This window comes from Perca flavescens, chromosome 15 (assembly GCF_004354835.1).
Source record: "Perca flavescens isolate YP-PL-M2 chromosome 15, PFLA_1.0, whole genome shotgun sequence".
Lineage (NCBI taxonomy): Eukaryota > Metazoa > Chordata > Actinopteri > Perciformes > Percidae > Perca > Perca flavescens.
In genome coordinates this window covers 20,329,061-20,348,026 of record NC_041345.1, presented here as the reverse complement: position 1 = coordinate 20,348,026, position 18,966 = coordinate 20,329,061, and the positions used below count along the sequence as shown (strand labels likewise).

The 18,966-nt window shown below is 40.0% G+C and overlaps 1 protein-coding gene across 1 annotated transcript; it reads right to left on the bottom strand.

Moving 5' to 3' along the window:
• Nucleotides 1–513: 513 nt before the first annotated feature.
• hsd3b7 (hydroxy-delta-5-steroid dehydrogenase, 3 beta- and steroid delta-isomerase) lies at nt 514–11,415 on the bottom strand. The gene is made up of 6 exons (XM_028600717.1): nt 11,162–11,415; nt 8,627–8,782; nt 4,999–5,107; nt 3,019–3,118; nt 2,304–2,466; nt 514–1,314 (listed from the first exon to the last, which is right to left on the bottom strand). Exons 1-6 carry the CDS (start codon nt 11,319–11,321, stop codon nt 902–904), a joined length of 1,101 nt encoding a protein of 366 aa, XP_028456518.1. The 5' UTR covers nt 11,322–11,415; the 3' UTR covers nt 514–901.
• Nucleotides 11,416–18,966: the final 7,551 nt, after the last annotated feature.

Here is an 18,966-nt window from a genome sequence, read left to right as displayed (position 1 = left end):
CATATGGTTGGTCTTACACAAATAAATACTATCCAGCTGGTTGTCATAGAGTCTGATGACAAGTTTCCACAAGAGTATAGAGTAAGACTGGGTCTTTTGCACTGTGTGCAAACAAAGATCATCATCTCCATGGAAATCCAGAGGTGGAGAACACCCAGTTACCATGTAGAAATGGTAAGGTAAACATATGCACATTGAAACAAAACCAATGATCTAAGATGATGAGTCAGGTCTCCAAGCTGTATACATTTTCATTAGGACTTACACTGCCCATTGTAATAAAATACATAAATAAGATCAGTTATGGAAACAAGAAAATGTTGACTCCCTGTGAATCAAGTGCAAAATCCAAACAAGCGAAGCCATGTAGAATATATTAAATAATCTTTATTGAAACTTACCAAAATGATAAATTTAACTGACAATGTCATTAGAAAACATTCTTTAAATTATGAAACATAAAATTTATTATATATGTTTCAGTATATATTACTGAAACAAAAAGGTCTAAAGTTCATATAAAAATGAAGTAAACTGGTTTTACATTTATCATAATTTACATAATTACAAAAAACGATGTTAGACAATCTCTAAATTGAAATGTTTAATGTCCAAAAACTGCAAATTAGAATGAAGTGAAGCAAATGAAATTCAATAATTACATTATATATATACACATATATATATCATATATAACACTATTAACGTATGTACTTCATCTGAACAAATGCTTTCATTGTGTTCGAACACTAGACAAATATAACAATGATATAAAATGTTTTCATTCTGTAAATACTCTTTGCTTTTATTGTTACATAATAGCTGGTTACTCCACACATATCTGGAGTCTGTCATGTCTACGTAGGTGCTTCGGATGCGTGTTGCAGTAGTTGAGGTAACATTAGGCATCTTTCGGGCTATCCAGATGGAATGTATCAACCCATTTCTGTGTGCGGGCTTGACATTCGTCCCAGTCGTACAGAGGGCGGTACTGGAAGTGGCGCAGGGCTTTGTCTGTGCAGACAGTGAAGGAGGTACAAGCCACAGCCAAGGTGTAACGGTTCAGCAACGGTGTGTAGTTGAACAAGGGGCTCATTATCCAGCGAAGCAGGTCATTAAACATGGCCAGGAACCAGATCACCAGTGAGGGCATGCGGACCCGTCGGAAGTTAAATTTGCTAAAGAACTGCATGTTGAAATCCTCGTAGTTCTTGTAGGGAGAGTCATCGTAGCAGAAGTAAGCTTCACCTCCAACTATCTGTGGGCGCTCTCTCAGGGCTCGTGCAGCAAGTACGTGCATCCAGGCCACATTGCCTAGAAACACAAACAAGTGGGTGAAAACCAAAATGAATGATTGAAGTAGGAAGTACTCAAAACATTTGCCATAGTAGAAATAGTTAAACAGTAAATGTACTTGAGTGCCAAAAGAAAAAATAGTCATTATGAAGAGAATTCCTCATTCTCATTTTACAAAGAATTTCCTGGCCCTCTTTGGAACTTGTGTTTAGTTCTTAACAATAACATTTGGTAATAGAAGCTGAATTTATGTCTTGCACAAAATACAGTATGAGGCTGAGAAACAAAATAAAAATATAACTACTTTTAAGTAAGACAAAAAGTTGTCTGTCTGAAGAATGATTTCTGTCAGGGCCAAATTATTGATGAATAAACATGTACCTGGAATATGTAAGTTATCATTTTAGAGAAAATACATGTTTACCCAACAACACTAAAGTTTTATGCCATTTACCAAAGTATAATATGAAATTATTCACATCTATTATCTTCACATCTGGAAGGATGTATTTATTTAAGGATGTGTTCATAGTGCTGTATAGATTATGTCGTACTGATACTATTCACATGGTATTCTTCTCACAACCACTACATATGGATTGGAGTATCCCTACTGGTCATGTTTATCATGTTGTACCATCTGTGCATCTTTTGATGTTACAGTACTTGTGCTTTTAGCTCATTGACTGGCAGCTGTTGAGGAATCAGCTTAGAGCATCGGAGGTTTTGTTTGTTTGGACTGACAGTACTGTAAAAACTACATCCAGGACACTTTGTGTAAAATGCAGAGGAAGTAGTTTTGCACAACAAATTTACTTCTGCTTTGAATCCTGGTGTGAACATATGTCAATCTAGGGTTTTATTTGGTTCTACTTAGCAGTTTGGTTTACATGCCTTTGCCTTCAGAGTTAAAAAATAACACAGAGGTTGCTTAGTATTCTCTGGTTACATCTGTTGACTCTGACGTATCTTTAAAGTTGTGATTATGACTTAAACAGTTATTTTACCTGCATAGACCCGTCCATGTTCAGAGTCCTCTGGGACACCGCCGATGAGTAAGCCCCCCCTTTGTATGCCCATCTTGTAGAAATCCTTAATTAGTTGGTGCCCCTCACCATAGATCCCCGTTGGCCTCAGAGAACATGTGTACAAACATTTTCCACCCTTCACCTGGACAGGAGACAAAAAATATTTGGTGTTATTATTTTTTTTTTATTATTATCTGTTTATTTAATTTAGGGAATCAGACAGGAGGCTACAAAAATAAAAACGTAATCCCAAAGCGGTCAAAGGGTAGATTTTTGTGGATTTGGATTGTAAACAGCAGTGGTGGTAACACCACTGCAAAGCCACAAGGGGATGATCTAGAATGTTGTGGCAAAGTTGCACAAGAATTTCCCTCATGTTTTTTCCAGTCTCAAGCAAATATATTACAGTATACAATCTGATCTTTAGCATTATAGTAGTCAGTAATATTCAGTAATAAACATTAATACACACATCTGGATGCCAATAAATATCTTTTTGATTCTACATCTGCAGCTTTAAAGAATTCCAGGTTTTATGATTCTTCTTTCAACACTGTTGTTTTTTTCTTTTCTTTTTTCTAAGTGTGTCTGTAAAGTGTACTGTTAAAAAGTTACTTTCAATAAATCTGCTTCAATGAAAACACCTGAAACCAGTCTATTATTTGTGAAATAAATGTTGTTAAGAATAAATTACCTTGGTGCCATTAGCATCAAGCAATATTTTTTCTGCCTTTGCCTTGCTCCTAGGATAGGCCATAGTGTGTTTCACTTGGTAAGGTGTGTCTTCATTGCCCCTGTAGAGAAAGAGTTAAAAAGTCAGAGGAGGACTCAGAAGAAAGTGAGCAGAAGGTAGTGTTTTTGTCATGAATGATAGGAATGTGTTTAAATAAGGCCAAATAGACAGAGTGAAAACTTAAACAGAGCAAAGGAGAGACAGATAGGAAGGAAAACAACCATCTGAGCCAACCAATGAGCAGACCATGGTTCATTCTTTCACTCTGACTTAATCTTTTGAAGGAGAGAAACACACACACGCACACGCACGCGCACGCGTTAGTATCGTTTTCTCTCCTGATTGTAGCATTGAAGATCCACATCTTTTGCTCTTCATTAAGGATCATACCGCGCTGTGTCCTATTTTAATCCAATTACTACTCATCATGTATATTTTGATTTACCATACCATATTTCAAAGAATAGGTTGGTTTTCCAAGGTATTCTTGGTACTCCTTGGTTTATTACCTTGTTGAATACCAATGGCTGTCAAGGGCTTCGGTGAAGGAAGAGCACTCATATAGTGCATCCTTCCACTCAGAAGGTTTTTAGGACTAAAATTATTATTTTAATAACAAAATATATAGATTCTTAATCATGCATCTGCATCTCAATCGAGATCTTCAACAAAATACAAATAGTAACACACAATGTGATATGTGTGCTAAATATCTTTTCCCCATCTAAGCAAGTAGTAGTTCATAAGAAAATAGTGAAAACCCTATCTTGAAATGTTATGAATCTTGGATTTGCACAAAAAAAGAATCAATTGTTCTTTGGCCATGGCTCGTTTCCAACAAGTATAATTTGAATCAGTTAGTTGAGTTTTTAAAAGTAGAGTCTCGTGGTACTGGTTGTGGAAATTCAGCTGTCCCTTTTGTGTGTGCGCTGAAAAAACAGGCTCTCTTATTGGGAAAACAAGAAAGGAGCTAGGACCAAGCCACACAACACTGTTTGCGCCCTTGCACAGGACAGAGGAAAGGTTGTGGTTGTTAAAAGTACAAAGAGAAAGGCAGTTGGGGCAAGAGGGCCGGTAAATCGGGCACATGCCAACATTTTGAAGGAGCACTGGTGGGAGGGGGTGCATTTGTTTGGGTGTTCAAATATCAACAATCTTTCTCCAGAATCAATGATTTCACCTTTAAGATATATTACCAACTAGCAAACAGACAAACCAACAGAGAGACAAATTAGAGAAAAAGTACAGTATTTGTAGGAAATGGACAGACTCATGTAAAAACACTGTTAGAGTGAGACTGACCAGAATACAAAAACAGGTTTTGTATACTAAAAAGACTGTTGGAGACAGAATGACTGTGAAATAATCACGCAGCTGTGACTCACATCAAATGAACTCTGTTGGTCACCTGTTTACAGCAGGCCTATTCTTACATAATATTGTGACAACTGGTAAAGTGTGTTTTGAGTTAGATTTATAGACCTATTACTGCTTGGAGCAGTACAAGATAAGTGTCTGTCATACAAGACGGACTCATGCAAACATTGAGGGAAAATATCACATGCATGTGACAACAAGATAAAGAGTTCAATGTCTTTTCATTCCAGATTTTGGAATGTAAAAGCCCCATGATTATACCACTAGGGTGCTGGATATTGTGTGTCGTTTACTCTTTGTCTTCCCCCGATCTCATCTCTTCTGTACAGGCCTTTGTGTTTTCCATGATGGTGCATTCAAGAAATAAATAAAGGATAGAAACGTGACCACAGAAACGTTACTGAAAGAGCCAAAGCATTTCTATAAGTGTAAACTGCAACCTGTGTGCTCGGTGAGGAAAACACACCGACTTGGACTTGTACACTGGGTTACACGGTCAGCAGAATAAAATTTTACAGAGTTCAAAAACAAGTAAATAAAGTATTATATTTCTTCTAGCTTCACCTGATAAAGTGGTCTCCGTTGACATTGGGACCAATCACTTCCATGCTGCTGGTGTAGACCAGGCACTGGATGCCACACTCCACACAGGCATTGATCACATTCTCCGTTCCTGAGAAGAGAGAAAACCTTGTCTTTTACAGTTTATTCGATTGCTAGACGACAGTGGGCACAACTGGAGTCACATGTGCAAAACTCTAACTACAGTCTGCACAGCAGCAGTTCATGTGGACCAAACTCTAGTTCGTTTTTCATTGCTTGAACACAGTTTTCAAAACTCTACACACTTATCCCATGACTTTAACCACAACCTGCACAACACTGGATTTACAGCACTTTGTTCAAATGCTAACACACTGCTGTCAAAACCGTGAACCACACATTCAAAACAGAATAGATTTCAGCCTTGTGTCTCTGTCTGTCTGTCTGTCTGTCTGTCTGTCTGTCTGTCTGTCTATATAATATAATATATATATATATATATATATATATATATATATGTATACATACATACATACATACATACATACATACATACATACATACATACATGAAAAAGTGTTTGCCCCCTTCCTCATTTCCTGTTCCTTTGCACATCACACTTAAGTGTTTCGGAACATCAAACCATTTAAACAAAATACATAAACACAAAATGCAATAAATGAAGGTGTTTTTATTAAAGGAGAAAAAAAAACAAACCATATGGCCCTGTGTGAAAAATATTGCCCCCCATAAAACATACTATAATACATAGTTCATAGCCACACATAGGCCATTACACCTGTTCACAATCAGGCATCACACACACACACTTAAAACACACACACACACACACACAGTCAAAGGGTTATAAACATTTACATAAAATAACTGGACAGGAAATTAATTGAAAAGAGGCGTGAGAGCCACATGTGTTCTATCCAAAGAACTGCAGGATTCCTGTTCGTTCATGCCTCCAAATAGGAAAAACGGATGGATAGTTGGAAAAATCTGAGCCATTGTCTCAATTTCTCCAGAAAAGATGAAAAAGGGACAACATTCTTGGACCTGAGACAAAAGTGGAAAAGTTTAACTTGGCGTAGAAGGAACAGCATTTCATAAAAAGAACATAGTAAAATATGGTGGTGGCAGTGATGGTCTGGGGCTGGGCTTCAGGACCAGTCCGTGATAACAGGCTGCACAGTAACATCTGGTCCAGTTTGGAAGAGGATCAAAACAAGTGGGTTGACTGCTAAACAAACATGATTAAAAAAGCTCGAAAACCCTCTAAGTCTGAACAGGACATGCAAAGATGAGTGGGCCAAAATTTCCAGGAGCTGTAAAAGCCTCATTGTTATGATGGTTGCATGCTAACATGTTATTAGGTTTCACACTTTTCAAAAAGATTTTTTTCTCCTTTAATTAAACAATTACAAATGCATTTTGTGTTAACATGTCCTTGATGTTTATTGGTTTGTGTTAGTAAGTGTGTGTTAGGCAGGGGGCAAACACTTTTTTACATACATACATACATACACACACACACACACACACACACACACACACACCACACAACCATAAAATAACTGGACAGGAAATTAATTGAAAAAAAGAATTTCTCTGGTATGTATTCAAGCTGAAGGCCAAGCTAAACAAAACCACAGAGCCTTTGATGCTAACATTTTGTAATTACCACTCAACCAAAAGAATCTCTGGTATGTATTCAAGCTGAAGGCCAGAAACCACAGAGCCTTTGACGTCATCAGTAAAATAAATTCTAACTGGAAACCAAAGTCTAGATACTGTACTCTTATATCGAGTTAACTGTCCTGCACCTCCAATCCTTACTAATTCTAGGATTCCAGTCCTTGCCATCTGGCTCCCATTTAAGATGTCAATCTTTAAGGAGTAACAGGTACAAGTACTCCTTTATAACTGCAGCAATTTCCTTCTTGAATAGGGGTCAGGAGAGGAGTCTTCTTTGATCTGTTGGCTACCTCATTTCGTCCTCTTTTCTTTCGCTCTTTATTCCTTGGTTGGTTATATTTCTAGTCTGTTGACTATGTGTTGAAGATGTCAGAAACGTTGATAAAAGGGGTTGGTGATGTAATGTAATGGATGCTGATGTTGTTGGTGACGATGGTCATTGTTGATTATATTGTGTCAACTTTGTAGGCTGATCTGCACTTTTTACTACCCTATGTAGGTTACTTTGACGCTGCTATCCATGCACCTTGTACTGGCATTTATTTGTCCTCGTACTTTTACGGTTGTGTTCCAGTTGGACTGTGTGTAGGACTTGTATGTATTTATATATCTTGTTTGTGTTTATACTTGCTGCACACCTAATCGCCCTTTGGGGACACAAATAAAGTTGAAGTTGATTTATGTCTCTGAGACTGAAAAAGAGGGAGTTCATATGTAACCCTTTTGAAACACAAATTCTAATAATATTTTTCTGCTGAAGGAACCTAGGCTGAACCACCAATCACAAACAACTTCTCCTCGGCTTTACACACACAAACTTCTCTTCTGTAGTGGTTTGAAAACATTAGTACAACATTAATTAGCTGAGAAAGTTCTGGCAGTTCAAAACATTAACAACTTCCAGACAGATATGAGTAAATGATTCATTCAATTCAAGCATTTCTAAGATATCTGTTGTATTCCTGTTTTGGGAAAGAATATTTAAAAAGCCACAGCTGACTAACGGATGATAAAGGTATGTTTTGTCTATTTACTGAATCACTAAAGACTATTCCAGACCAGACATTGACCAGAGCCATTGACCCACAACCCATCAACATAAAGCCCATTAATCACTTGCTCCATTAATGTGAACAGTATCCTCAGTCTGGATCTAGATTAGATTATTTTATTTACATCAATTAAATACCCATTTTTATTTTTATCTGACCTGCTTCCATCAACAAAATAATATATAATACATTCATGAGCTGACAATAATGTAAATGTTGAGAAAAAAAATTAAGGTGTTCCCTATACTCACATAAAGGTCATGTACACAGACACACACACACAGGTTTCAACAGGATTTAACCCATAACAAGTCTTCAGTTGGCTGTATTTAGTCATAGTTACAGGGAAGTTGTGCGGTCCATTGGGGAACTCTTGGCTCACATTCTAAATAAGGCAAATATTGTTATTTTGTGCTAAAAGCTGCCTATGCATTATATATACTTTATTTTCTTTTTATGCCTCTTTATTTTTGGTGTTTTCATGACAGTTTGAATTCTTGTCGGGCTGAAAAAAGCCCTTCAAACAGCATGTGACACTTAACTCACTGAAACCCAAACTTATAGGGTTACGCAGTTACAGTAAGCGCAGGATGACCAACCATGCTTTGTCAATGAAGGAGAAACTCTGCCCTACATTATAAATTACAGAATATGCAATGAAAATAGTCCCTTTATCCAGGTCTGAGTATCTGTCACACCAGAAATTGGCACCATGACTGGCTAACAATGGTCATTTTTGTCTCAACATTCAGCATAACTTAATTATGGCCAACATTTTTGAAACCATGAGTAATGTCATGCCCTTGAAAATCATCCAAAAACAGGAGAAGGTGTGGGTTTCCTCTGTAACCCATTGATGCTTCCTCCCCATCCCTTTTCTCTTGAAGTCTCACCTGTGACGTTGACAGACACAATGAGGGTCTCTGGGATTTTGTGCCAAACGTCCACCAAGCTGGCTGTGTGGATAACGACATCGGCCCCCCGGGAGGCCTCCAAAACACTGCTGTAGTCAGTGATGTCCCCCTGAATGACCACCACCTTTGTCCGCTCTGAGTGAGAAACAGGAAGACATAAGTGAAAACTGCGTCACACTGTATCTGATCCTGGATCAGGAATGTTTTTCTTAAGAACTCTACAAAGGCTGGTAAGAATTGACTTACTATGTTCGTTTTCTGACAACATGATGTGACAGATATGTTGTTTAAAGATACAATTTGTGTTACATTTGCATGATGTGATTGGCCTGACCAGAGTCTGGTTTTTCCAGCTCACAAGATAACGGAGAGTGCCTAGACCCCCCTGGCTGCTAATTAAATTTGGTGCCGCTAGGGTGCGTCTAGATTTCTAGGCATAACATTCAGGTACTTTGACACAAAAAGCAGACCTGCTCAGTGATTTAAAACATTGCCCAACATGGCATGAAACAACAAGAGACATAGCCCCCTTTGGTTTTTGGTGTGGTTTGGCTTATTTATGGATAAAGAAAGACAAAAAGGATCCAAGGGATAACATGTAAAAGCGATGAATGCTTTTTTCCCCAACATGGTCCCCTGGTAGAAACAATATTCATGCGGCAGTGATTGCTCTCATTATCAGTTATGAAAGCCCTGGACTTCCAGCTAATCTTTGCGTCCTTGAAATGCTGATACAGCAGATTAGGAGAAGAGACAGAGTCCTGTAGCTGACATAGAAAGAGGTCGGGCTTTTGAACATCAAGTTAGAGATCCCGTTGGAATTCAGTCACTCCTTCTGGAGTTTGCATTCCCATCTGTTATTCTACTAATTACACAGAGGCGTTTAATTACAGACGTTCCTACATATTTAAATCAATATCAACCCCAACACACAATTAAATATCTCCTTTTCTGTGAGGCCTGGATGTTATGAACATTGAGTTCTCCTATTACTGTTATCTGATCTTACAGTTCCAAAAACAGCAGGCCTCAGTCTTTTCTGACAATAAATAATGAAAGCTGAACAAAGCCTTTTTCACAGTGGGAAAGGGGCATCATTTGAGGTTGAGCAACTATGAGTATACACGCTGGTGGCAGTTAGCCAGTCTCTTTGTCTCTCCCATGTATTCCACCCTGTTTGGTTTTGTTACATTTAGTTTATCATTACAATAATTTCCATTTTAGTTATGTAAAATAAACTTCTTAAATGTCCAGCCTTAAGCCTGGTTGTGACATATGGTATCTATAAAATGTCACCAGGAAATAAAAAAAAATAAAAAACACTGCTGTTGTTTTGTCTTCAGAAAGTAGAGACAGATAGTGAAGCACATCAGGTCACAACTCCTGGCTCCATGGAAAACATGTAGCCCAAAGGTGGTGACATTAACTGTAAACAGTTATAAGTTGTGACGTGAAAGAGAAGTGTCGAAACCTACAATGACTAGTTAAAACATCTTTATCCTGCCACAGGAAATGTAAGGCAGAGGCTATCCTGGATTCAGTGCACAGCTGTCATCTCTTTTTCATCTCTCTTTTTTCCCCATGTGGAGACACATAATTCAGCTGCCCCAGCCATCACCTCCTCTCACGCTAAAAATCTTCTATTATTATGTATATGTTGCACACATCATTTACAACACTGGTGTCTCATTCAAACTGTTGACAAGTGTTTGTTACCAAATAAATTGCCTTCATCAGTTATACCCTTTTCAGATAATAGTCAACTCAATTACCAGATCCATGTGGTAACTCCATAACATAGGCCTAAACTAATATAACGTTAATACACACTAAACATACAGGCCAATGTTAACCCAATTTGGGTCAATCTAGCACCACCCATTCCCCATGAGCCAAAGAAAAAAACACTGGGTAACCAATCACACAAAAAAAAATTGTTATTATGTTATTTTGGCCCAGTTTAGTGTAATTTATATTATTTCAATTTTTATATTTAGCCACACCAGATTGTGGTTATTTTGACGGAATAATGACGTCATATATAATAATAGGCCTATTTACATTTCTGTTGGGTCATACATTAAAACCAAAAACGGTAGGCTGTTTTTTTAGTGTTATCTAAACAAAACAAGCTTTTTGTAAAACTTAGCCTACGTGACATTAAAACCGCAAAGGACAACATGTGACTTGTAAGTTTAAAACACACATTACAGTTCACTCTGCACATAATATCTGCACTCTGAACAATTCTTCCAAAATTTGATTATTTACAAAACAGGCTGAAAAACCTCCCGAACAAACAAGCCCTTTGGAACCATTGATGTTTTAAAAGATGACAGAGAATTTGTTAAGAAGTTCAGAGTTCAATTGTCAAGTCGAAATGCATTACGATTGTGAACCACAAAGCCTGAAATTAAATGGAAGCAAGAGCTTTTAAAGAATCATTAACGATAAAAGATAAAACTGTCAATTAGCAGATTTTTTAAAATGCAGTTGGATATTTAAACGTTGTACCTGTGCCGAGTCCAAGTAAACTTGAGTCTATGTGTTTGTCAAAAACCCGGACCTCCGCCAGTTCGTCCTCCTTCTCCAGCAAAATCCTCAGCAAATGCCTGCCGAGAAAGCCGCATCCTCCGGTGACCAAATAAACGAGACCCCGCCGGTTGTCAGACATGCTGGGAGAATGTGAAATAGTGACAGCTATCAACGACGGAGTCTGTCACTTCCTTCTGTCTGAGCACCAGTGAGCACTAAGCCTCGCACGACACACAGGGCTATTTAAGGAGGAGCGCGTTTCGCTTTTTTTCCTTTTTTCTTTTTTTGTAAACCTTTATTGATAAGTGCAGGATTACACATGCACTGGAAAGTAGGCTACATTTACTCAAGTACTGTACTTAAATTCAATTTTGAGGCACTTGTACTTTACTTGAATATTTCCATTGTCTTCTATTTTATACTTCCACTCCACTACATCTCAAAGGGGAATATGTAGGCTACTTTTTACTCCACTACATTACTTTTAAAGCTTTAGTTAGCTTTCCAGATTCAGATTGTTAATACCTACAAAATGTAAACAACAAATACATACATGTATGATGTAGACTTTATTAGTCCCTTGATGCAATTCATAAGCTACCCAGCAGTATGTACAGTAAGAAACAAGCCCTATCTTTACCAGCTGCAACATTAAAGCAATGTGTCAATAATTAAACTGGATACATTCTTTTGAAAAGGGACATTTTGAGTACATTAACTTTTGTAATTTAAGTATATTTTGATGCTTATACATCTTTACTTTTAAGAAAAAATTTGAATGCATGACTTTTGCTTGTGACAGAGTATTTTTTTCACTGTGGTATTGTTACTTTCTGAGTACTTCTTTCACATCTTATAGCATGTCTAGAATCGCCATTAAACATAAATCAGGGACATTATAATAAATAGATGAAGTTAGCTACATCATTTTAAAGAGTAGATCATTATTGGATGGATTACGTTTAAATTTGTTCTAATGAGACATACTTTATAAAGGGTGTAGGTTTTAACTACTGGCTTTATTATTGGTGAATACTATTAATTGGTAATAAGTAATATGTTATAAATGTTAGTAATCCAGTAATAAATTCCCATGGATTTTCTCACTTTCTAAAAAGCCTGCAGTTATAAATCATAAGAAATTAACAAAGAATTTTAATAATCCAGTCTGCAGTTGTTAGTGTTAATACATTTGAAGATAAGTGGTCAAACTGGATTTTTCCCAACCTGGCCACCCAAACGCTGTTCTTATTAATTTTGCACAACTGATCTATAAAGCATTATTACATCATTTATTGACAATTACTAAAGACAATAGTTAAAACTTGAGTGACCCTTGACTATTTGAAATTTATGTTTATGTGATCCTATAGTTGGGAGTGCATGCAAAAACGGGAGCAGTTTTTTTCTGTGTATTTGCTGACTGATACTGACCAGCTCTCATTGGGATGAAGGTGTGGATTTATTAATACTTCCACTGTGGTAGGCATCCAATAATAGTCGGCGTGCACATGATGTTGGTATGCACTTGACACTGAGCCCACTCCAACTGACCAAACAGTTAATTTTACAAAGCCACTAAAATCCCCCTAAATTGCCTCTTTTTTATGTTATGAGAACAATATGTTAAACCAAATACTATAATGTTGTGAGTTATTATGCATAATTGTCAATGATTGGCCACTGATTTTCACTTTGTACATTCAAAATACTTTCTTCATTTGACTGACATTAACCTTGGGTTTTGAAAGACTAAATATATCCACTGGTTGGATTAATTTACTGAGGTTAATCAGTAACATCCTGATCTATTACATAGTTACAGGTTTACTTTCAGTCCTTGAAGTACACCATGTTCACTGTCAAGATCATTTCACACCATTAGGTCACACATTAACCGAGAAAGACCGGTCAATGGGCAGGCTACTTTAGATACGCCCCAAATGCATGCTCTTTGGGGAATTGTTGGGTCTCTGTAAATTGTTGTGTGATCTAGACCTACTCCATCTGTAAAGTGTCCTGAGATAACTTCTGTTATGATTTGACACTATAAATAAAATGTAAGTGTATTGATTGAATTGATTGAACTTTATTGGGTCATCTGATAAATGTAATCAGTTCATCAGACTTTGTGTAGCTCCCTCTAGTTTAAAGGTCCCATGACATGGTGCTCTTTGGATGCTTTTATATAGACCTTAGTGGTCCCCTAATACTGTATCTGAAGTCTCTTTCCCAAACTTCAGCCTTGGTGCAGAATTACAGCCTCTAGAGCCAGTCCCACAATGAGGTTTCCTTAGCATGTGCAATTTCTGTGTCTGTAGCTATTGAGCAGGAGAGGGGGGGCAAGGTAGAGGGTGGGGGTGTGGCCTTGACCAACTGCCACTTTTCTCATTTGAAAGCCATGATGTCTCTCTCTCATGGGTGGGCCAAATTCTCTGGGCGGGCAAAGCAGAGAAAGGGGAGGTAACCTTGCTCCTTATGACCTCATAAGGAGGAGATTCCAGATCGGCCCATCTGAGCTTTCATTTTCTCAAAGGCAGAGCAGGATACCCAGGGCTCGGTTTACACCTATCGCCATTTCTAGCCACAGGCTGGGCGAACTCATATTAATGTTAAAAAACCTCATAAAGTGAAATTTTCATGGCATGGGACCTTTAATAGGCTATATAAGAATTCACATTAGCTACAGCATTGCAGCAGCTATTCTTCCTGGGTCCACAAAATACAATCCCTCTGACAGACAAACAAATAAACAAACAAACAAACAAAGAGACAGGCTCCTGACAATTCAAAAATCTGAGAATTTGAAATAGTCCGTTATACACTACAGTGTCCCCAACACATTGCAAATACTAATACTGTCCATTCCCAGTCCATACTCAGACAGACCCTCCACAGCAAAAGACCCATCAACATAATCACATTTGTATTTTGTTTGTAAATCATTGCCAAACTATACATTTTTTCAACGTCTCAAGACAAAAGGTGTTGTTTTACTAAAATATTATATACAATTTTACAGGAGCCACAAAATGCTTTATACAACTTCACATATGCAGTTAGAACCTACTCCCTAAGACACTGGTACTCAACTTACAGCTCGCGGGTCAGTTAGAGTGCTGGGTGGCCTGCCGACCATTTTCAAATTGAAATTGAATGAAAATAAATTGATTCACATTCAGAATTTTTTTTTAGTACTGTGCCAGATTAAAGAAGAAGCAGTAAAATGGAGCTTGTTTATTAAAAAAAAAGTCCCGGGGGAGGGGTCCCAGCCAGTGGTTAAATTGGCTTTTGTAGGGAGGGGAGCCCTTATTTACGGGAAATGATCTTTATTCAAAATCGCGCCGTAAACTGACTTAATGTGTTTCTACACCAAAGGGGCTCTTTTTCCAGTATTAATGTGTAAGGTAGGGTTAATTAGTTATTCAAACAAAGAGAAATACTTTACAATTCACTTACTTTATTATTATTTATAGGCTAATGTTAACAGGCAGGCAACGGATTTCACCCTCAGAAAATGAATGAAATCAAACATGTTTGAACATATTGGTTGGCAAATATGTAAACATCTTTTTAAACAAGAAAATTATGTTGATTTAAGAGAATCAGAAACCACTATTATAGGCTTTTAACAGTGATTGGCTTGCCCAGCTTGTTAATAGCCAGTGTATGTTCATTTTAGCTTCCAGTTTGTTAGATGGCACCAACATTTGGTCTGATCATAACTAGCCTGGCAACCCAAAGGCCAGGGCTTTGTTTCCAGATTTGTGTGCTGACTTGTGTGACTCTGCTGATGATGTGGGGGTCTTTTAGCATTAAACACTTCATTTCCTGCATTTTGTGAATTTTTATGCACCCATTTCCTGTTTCTGAATAAATATGCCTGAAATATCTTTATGTAAAGGGAAACATTACAATCCAAATATAAAAACATAATGGAAAATATTGCAGTAAGGCTCTCAGGCATTCTGTATTGCTTTCATCTATTTATTCTCCTTTCGACTTTTCTAATTATATCTGAGTCAGCACACATGTAGCTTAGGCATCATTTATTCTTCCTTCTTTTGCATCTTTTGTTGGTGAAGTAACCTCCATAAATGTGCATATGACAATTATTCACCTCAGTGATACATTATTCATTTAATGTATTAATAAACCCCTGGACGATAATATTTCAGATGTTTGAGCAAGATTTCTGCTCATGTCCAAAACTTTGTGCACATTCAAAATATAACTCATCCCATCTGTGTTCTCTGAGATTTGGAGGAGTCGTGATATTTTGTCCTCTCCGTGAACCATCACCTTATCGTGGTGGAGAGGTTTGTGTGTCTCTGTGAACCTGAGGGCTGTGTTGTCTGGAGCTGTGTGCTCCTGGTAGGGTCTCCCAAAGCAAAGTGGTCTCAGGTGAGGGGCCAGACAAAGAATGGTTCAAAAACCCCAATGAATAAACGAGGTAGAGATGGAGTGACCCTGCCCGGAGGAAGCCCGGGGCCCCCGTCTGGAGCCAGGCCCAGATGGCGGGCTCGTCGGCGAGCGCCTGGTGGCCGGGTTTGCAACGGAGCCCGGCCGGGCACAGCCCGAAAAAGATACGTGGCTCCCATCTCTCCAGCCCATGGGCCCACCACTTGTGGGAGGAACCGCTGGGGTCGGGTGCATTGTCACACGGGTGGCAGTGAAGGTCAGGGGCCTCGACGGACCAGACCCGGGCAGCAGACGCTGGCTCTGGCTCACCTCTCTGTGGGGGAAGGAGCCGGAACTGGTGCGGGAGGTGGAGCGCTACCGGTTAGATCTGGTGGGGCTTACCTCTACGCATAGTCTCGGTTCTGGAACCATACTCCTGGATAGGGGTTGGACTCTTTTCTTCTCCAGAGTTGCCCAGGGTGTGAGGCGCCGGGAGGGTGTGGGGATACTCACAAGCCCCCGGCTGAGCGCCGCTACGTTGGAGTTTACCCCGGTGGACGAGAGGGTCGCCTCCCTACGCCCGCGGGTTGTGGGGGGGAAAACTCTGACTGTTGTTTGTGCATATGCACCAAACAGGAGTTCGGAGTATTCGGCCTTCTTGGAGACCTTGACTGGAGTCCTGCATGGGGCTCCAGTGGGGGACTCCATTGTTCTGCTGGGGGACTTCAACGTGCACATGGGCAATGATGGAGACACATGGAGAGGCGTGATTGGGAAGAACGGCCTCCCTGATCTAAACCAGAGTGGTTGTTTGTTGTTGGACTTCTGTGCTAGTCATGGATTGTCTATAATGAACACCATGTTCGAACATAGGGATGCTCATAAGTGTACTTGGTACCAGAGCACCCTAGGCCAAAGGTCAATGATCGATTTTATAATCGTTTCATCTGATCTGAGGCCGTATGTTTTGGACACTCGGGTGAAGAGAGGGGCGGAGCTGTCAACTGATCACCATCTGGTGGTGAGTTGGGTCAGGGGGTGGGGGAAGACTCTGGACAGACCTGGTAAGCCCAAACGGGTAGTGCGGGTAAATTGGGAACGTCTGGAGGAGGCCCTTGTCCGACAGACTTTCAACTCACACCTCCGGCGGAGCTTTTCGTGCATCCCTGTGGAGGCTGGGGGCATTGAACCCGAGTGGACAATGTTCAAAGTTTCCATTGCTGAAGCTGCGGCGAGCAGCTGTGGTCTTAGGTGCCTCAAGGGGTGGTAACCCACGAACACCGTGGTGGACAACGGTGGTCAGAGAAGCCGTCCGACTGAAGAAGGAGTCTTTCCGGGATATGTTATCCTAGAGGACTCCGGAGGCGGTTGCAGGGTACCGAAGGGCCCGAAGGGCTGCAGCCTCTGCCGTGGAAGAGGCAAAGCAGCGGGTGTGGGAGAAGTTTGGAGAAGACATGGAGAAGGACTTTCGGTCGGCACCAAGGTGCTTCTGGAAAACTGTTTGCCACCTCAGGAGGGGGAAGCGGGGAACCATCCAAGATGTGTACAGTAAGGATGGGACACTGTTGACCTCAACTGAGGAGGTAATAGGGTGGTGGAAGGAGCACTTTGAGGAACTCCTGAATCCGACTAATACGCCCTCTATGTTAGAGGCAGAGCTGGAGGATGATGGGGGATCATTGTCAATTTCCTAGGCGGAGGTCACTGATGTAGTCAAACAACTCCACAGTGGCAAAGCCCCAGGGATTGATGAGATCCGTCCAGAAATGCTCAAGGCTCTGGGTGTGGAGGGGCTATCCTGGTTGACACGCCTCTTCAACATTGCGTGGAAGTCTGGGACGGTGCCAAAGGAGTGACAGACCGGGGTGGTGGTTCCCCTTTTTAAAAAGGGGGACCAGAGGGTGTGTGCCAATTACAGGGGTATCAAACTTCTCAGCCTCCCTGGTAAAGTCTACTCCAAGGTGCTGGAAAGGAGGGTTCGGCCGATAGTTGAACCTCGGGTTCAGGAGGAACAATGCGGATTCCGTCCTGGTCGTGGAACAACGGACCAGATCTTTACTCTCGCAAGGATCCTGGAGGGAGCCTGGGAGTATGCCCAACCGGTCTACATGTGTTTTGTGGATCTGGAAAAGGCGTATGACCGGATCCCCCAGGAGATACTGTGGGAGGCGCTGCGGGAACAAACGTCACAAACGTGACACATCTGCCGCAGCATGTCGCCAGCAGCTTTTTACAGCGACAGTGGACACAAAGCGACATCCGGTTTCATATTTGTCAGTCAACTTTTAAAAAAACATTCGGGGCTGAAGCTCCAGCAAAATGTTTGATGCTGAAGGAGACGGAGCTAAGCTCCGGCAGGGTGTGTTGTGGACCTGAGGAGGCGGAGCTGCCCTCTGGTGCGCTCCGGCCCAATTTAACCTCTGGTCCCAGCTCAACCCGACACAGGTCTAGAATAAGCCCTGAATGTCCTCAAATCCCAGATATAACCCTGCATACACCTGACCTGTGCTGGGCTGCTGCGACTGAATTTGCCTTTATTTTGTTTGTTTATTAACTGGCCCTTGGCCTCCTGTCATTTTGCAAAAGTGGTCCCTGGGCACAGCAGATGAGTATACCTGCCCTAAGACCTGTAAACATACTTTGTATGTGTAAAATCAGTGGAATTTCCCTTTAATTGATCACACTTAGTGCTACTGTAAAACTTTAAAATGTTACCTTCTCATTTCTTTAATTTATTTTGCATGAAATCAAAACAAACTCTCAGGTGGGATTTCATGGAACAATACCATACCATAGTAGGTTATGGTTTCATGTAGATTAGTTCTAGGGTTAAAGTATTTGGGTACATTTGCTGTTACCCCTGCAACAATAAGGCAATACCTTGTTGAACTGTGGTGCACTATGGTTCGAATGTGACTTCTCACCAACAAGCAACATCCTGCCATTTCCAGTTTCAGCCAGGCTTCTTGCAACTCAAAGGAAAACCATACATTGCATTTCCCCGCAAACGAAAAAGTGAAGTGCTATAAACCGTTTACATGACAGACCTCAGTTGACCTCAATGTTTCGCGATATGTTATTAGCAGGTTTTCATAAAAACTCCCTTTGTATTTAGTTGCATGGAAGAACACTCTTCAGATAGACATCTCTGTAGAGGACTGGGTCTTCTGGCTCACACACAAACTAGAAATACCAGATAACTGATACAGTACATTAATGCAGTATAAATGGCTGCTCAGGACTTAAGTGACACAATTATATTCCCAATATACAATTTCATGAAAAGCAATGAAGGAATTTGTACTCGGCCCAGATGTTCTAAATCAAAATTGATTTTTCAGTAAATGTTAAAAACATAAACAAATTAATTTATATGTTACAAG

Bases quoted from the DNA above. Each gene is read 5' to 3' on its own strand.
- hsd3b7 (XM_028600717.1), bottom strand. From the start codon at position 11,321: ATGTCTGACAACCGGCGGGGTCTCGTTTATTTGGTCACCGGAGGATGC. The intron at 8,783-11,161 runs GTACAACGTTTA...TTTCTCACTCAG, and splicing joins TTTACTTGGACTCGGCACAG to AGCGGACAAAGGTGGTGGTC. The intron at 1,315-2,303 runs GTAAAATAACTG...TTGTGTTTCTAG, and splicing joins ACATGGACGGGTCTATGCAG to GCAATGTGGCCTGGATGCAC.